Source organism: Capsicum annuum, unplaced genomic scaffold (assembly GCF_002878395.1).
Source record: "Capsicum annuum cultivar UCD-10X-F1 unplaced genomic scaffold, UCD10Xv1.1 ctg72834, whole genome shotgun sequence".
NCBI lineage: Eukaryota > Viridiplantae > Streptophyta > Magnoliopsida > Solanales > Solanaceae > Capsicum > Capsicum annuum.
In genome coordinates this window covers 1-4,154 of record NW_025882793.1, presented here as the reverse complement: position 1 = coordinate 4,154, position 4,154 = coordinate 1, and the positions used below count along the sequence as shown (strand labels likewise).

Here is a 4,154-nt window from a genome sequence, read left to right as displayed (position 1 = left end):
AGCGTACCTCATCTAATTCAGTGGATACCTATTGCCTTCTATCAACGGTGCTACCAGAACACTCAACCTATCAAGACTTAGGCAAATGAGAAGAATTTACTTAGTTTACCTTTTTTGTGATTCCAAACATGGCCAAGGTACATCTGACCACTAGGTCACCGATATAAAACTTCAATTACAGTTTTATTAGCTAGTAGGAGGTGAACTTATAGTTAGAATAGAACATAATTATGAGACGATAATTTAAAGAAAAAAACTTGTGACTTTCTTGACTCTTAGTTGCTAATAAAATTGAAATATTATTCCACTTCAATGTCGGTGAAACATGTAAAGGATATTATCAATTATCTTTTCCAAACGAGTGAGGGAATTCTGAGTTGCATCAGGGACAAAGAGTGCATCAGTGCCATTCAACGTCATAAATAGACTAGTAGTATATTTTTCACTTCAACCTGTCGGTAATGGGAGCTGGGTGTGTGTGTGTGTGAAGTGGAGAATTAGAAGCAAAAGAACCAGATGGGGTTATGAAGTGAAAAGTTAGAAGCAAAAGAACCAGGTCACTAGTACTAAGGTCAATTATTTTCTAGGTTATGACTGAGAATGCCTGGATGTTTTGCTTGTTTGGTTTGCAAGATTGTTTTACGTCTATCATTCTACTGTGTTTTGAGTTCTTCTGGTACTGCGTTTGCATGGGATCTTCGCTGGCAACAGCAGGCTATAATGCTTTCTGGTGTTGGAACCAGTGATTTGTCTGCTCTTTCACCATCAGAAAGTGATGTTTGGGAGGTCCAGTATGACAACTATACTGCTTCATCCAATTACTGAAACATCTTAGAATCACGTGTTTTTCCTGCCATGATTTGATCAGAGGATGGCATTCTTGCCGTAATTGAACAAGGTATAGAACAAACATCTAGACCTTCTTTTCCGTGAATGAGTTGTTTCTAATGGTCTCGACTGGTTTGGTTTGTCTTCATTTGGCCCAGGTGAAGAACCCATCGAGCTTCTTGCTGAACCTTATGCCATCAACAGCTTTGACATCAATCGACAAAACCCATCAGTATGTGAAACCTTATCTGACGATAACTTTGTTCTGCTTACGTTCTTTTAGAGCATCATTTCAAGATGTTTGGTCGCAAATAATTGTATTTCATTACTGCAATTATTGAAGTTTGGCATTTGAAATAATGGTGAAAGAATACTGGAAAACTCGTTTGAGAGTATTTCAAGTAAAATAATGGTTTTCACTCACAAAACTTCCAACGTTTCATGAATGAAATTCATGTTTAAACACCATTTCAACTTTCAAATTCACGTTTTCCTTGTTTTCAACTTCAACCGAAGTGAGATTAGAAAAACACCATCAATACCTCTAAGTTCGAGATAATCCTTTTTCGTAGCCCTGGAGCTCTTGACAACTTGCCAATTAAGAAGTCTTAGATGCACATCCATCGACAAATGCGGATAGAGTAGCATATCAAAATCTGGAAGCAGGGATAGATTAGATGATCCTCTACCGGACCAAGCTGATAGAGAATGTTGGACCACAACCGTGGGTTGGAGGGAAGCTTGTGACTGGACCAGGGGGAGGGGAGTTGGTAGACCTGTATTTGCCAACCCAAGCAACAACAACAAAAAAAAACCTCGTAATCCCCAGGTGGGATATGGGGAGGGTTAGAGTGTAAGCAGACCTAGACCTTACCCCTACTGTTTCCAAAAGACCTTCGGCTTTATTTTTTAGCCAAGGTTGGACCAAAATCAACAGACACTGGTGTTGCGAGGTTGAAGAGAAAATCACTTTATGCCGCTTACCGCATACATTTCATTTTCTTATCAATCTGTTAATGATATGCATTTAACATCAAGAACATTATTACTTTGCAGGACATTGTTTGTAGTTTGGAGTGGGAATCCATAACCATCTTAGAGTGTTTCTTATGAAGCTGAGAACTTTGGGTATACAACAGATTTTGTTGAACTTTTTGAGTTTGCTACATGGCTGTGAATTCTTCTTTTAATTATGGAGTAATTGTTTTGTAAGGGAAAAATATTTGACACTGTTTTTTGAAGAATTTTGTAGCATATGAATTGATAATATTGACTAATTTTAGTACATATAAAGTTAATTTAACTAGGAAGTCACAAAGGTACTGTTAGAATGATAAGTATTCCTTCATCCTTAATTCGAGATTTCGGGTTTGAGTTATGGTTATGAAGTCGTCGTTAAGGGAGCAATGTACCTTCAAATTTGGGGTTTGCTGATGCAAATGCAGATTCAGTTAGTCTCAATTCGAGTATCGAATAAAGGCCAGTTCAGTGCACTAAAGCTTCCGCTATGTAAAGGGTCTAGAGAAGGGCTCCACCATAATGGTGTATTATATACGGCCTTAACTTGCATTTTTGTCGGAGGCTGTAATTCCATACCACTATAGTAATGTGAAAGGCTTGTTAATTTATTAGTATCTGATAACTACTTAGATAATAAAACCAATTTTCTGATCAATTAATTTTGTGGTTTATTTTAATTTTTTTATTTTATGTCAAATTTCTCAAAAGATGTTTATTTTTACACACCTAGCTAATGAGATTAGTGGTTTAATATCCACTTGAGAATAAATTCGATTTCTAGGCCAAGCTTTAACCGCAAGGAGAAAAGAGCAAACCATTAAAGTCTCAATCAAGGCAAACAAGAGAAATTTCAATCATTTGAAACTTAATTATAGAAAATTTTGATATTTTACATAATTACTGAAAAATTCAATTTTTGGTCTATCGAGATGTATAATTAGCTCCCGATACTTTTCTTTTTTGATTTTAGATCTATCGAGATAGATAATACATTCAATGAAGATAAATGTTTTTCTTATAAAGACACATAATAAGCTCTAAATAATTTTCTTAGATTTTGAGTCTGTCGAGATACATAATTAGCTCCACGATACATAAATAACAATAGTAATAATATCATCTAAAATAACATGAACGTACACTTTAACTTATCATATTTACACAAATTTTTACTCTTATAAAGTAATTATAAAAATCTCAGCTAATTATGTATCTTCGTTGGATGTATCGGAGAATTAATTATATATCTCGACAGACTTATAATCGAAAAAATATATCAGGAGTTAATTATGTATCTTTTACAAGGAAAAAAGGGATATATTATGTATCTCGACAGATCCAAAATCGAAAAAAATATATCGAGAGCTAATTATGTATTTTTACAGAAGAGAAAATATATCTTTATTAGATATAACGGGAGTTAATTATATATCTCAACATACCCAAAATCAAGATTTCAGTAATTATGCAAAAGATCGATATTTTCTGTAATTAAACTCCTAGTATTACTATTCATCTAACTTCTAAGTGTGTCAAAGTGTAATTTCACAAACAATAAGGGCACTTTACACTATTTTTCCATAACATAAATTGAGGTACATAAAAACTTACAAAAAGAACCATTTTCAATCCTTTAGATTATCCATAGTATCAAATAACTTTCAAGAAAACAAAGCTACCAATGACTCTTCTAACAATGGCTTCTTGTTCATCATCAACTTCACTATTCTCCACTGTACTCAGTTTTTCCCCTAGGAAAACAACTGGTTTAAGCTGCTGCAGTTCAGTTAGCATTCCATCAGTTACCAAGAAAACTTCACTTAGTCTTAGTTCTTCAAGAAACATATCAGTGTTTGCACCAATTGTGTTGAAGAAAGTCTTGATTGCACCAGTTCCCAATACATTGACTGTAGAGTGCCACAAAGGGTATAAGATGAAGACCCACAAAGTAAAAATTCTGTCTTCCTCACTGGTTTTGTTATGGGTGTGTGTGTGTAAGATTGGATTTTTCTCACTATATTTGATGTGTGTGTGTGTATTTTTGAGTTTTGATATATGTGGTGATTTGGGTGTTTGAATTTGTGATAATCTTGGAAATTTGATGTGTGTGTGTGTTTTGAGTCTTGATATGTAGTGGAGGTTTTCTGTGGAAATTGTGATTTGGGTGTTTGATTGTGTGTCAAATGGTACAAAATAAAGACCCCCACAAAGTAAAGTTTGCATCTTTCTCACTGTTTTTGCTGTCTCTGTGACTCGGTGTGTGTGTGTGTGTATTTTTGAGTTTTGATATGTGTGGAGGTAATCTG

The 4,154-nt window shown here is 34.7% G+C and overlaps 1 protein-coding gene and 1 long non-coding RNA gene across 2 annotated transcripts; both read left to right on the top strand.

The window, feature by feature from the left end:
• The first annotated feature begins 636 nt into the window (after positions 1 to 636).
• LOC124894294 lies at positions 637 to 2,121 on the top strand. Its single transcript, XR_007051124.1, has 3 exons — positions 637 to 898; positions 987 to 1,060; positions 1,885 to 2,121. It is a non-coding gene; the product is annotated as an uncharacterized LOC124894294 (long non-coding RNA).
• A 1,318-nt stretch (positions 2,122 to 3,439) lies between these two features.
• Positions 3,440 to 3,797, top strand: LOC107843095 (50S ribosomal protein L35, chloroplastic; the record flags this gene model as incomplete). The annotated part of the gene is given in 1 exon segment (XM_047405015.1): positions 3,440 to 3,797. A coding segment is annotated over 1 exon segment (268 nt), but the record flags the coding sequence as incomplete, so codon positions are not given.
• Positions 3,798 to 4,154: the final 357 nt, after the last annotated feature.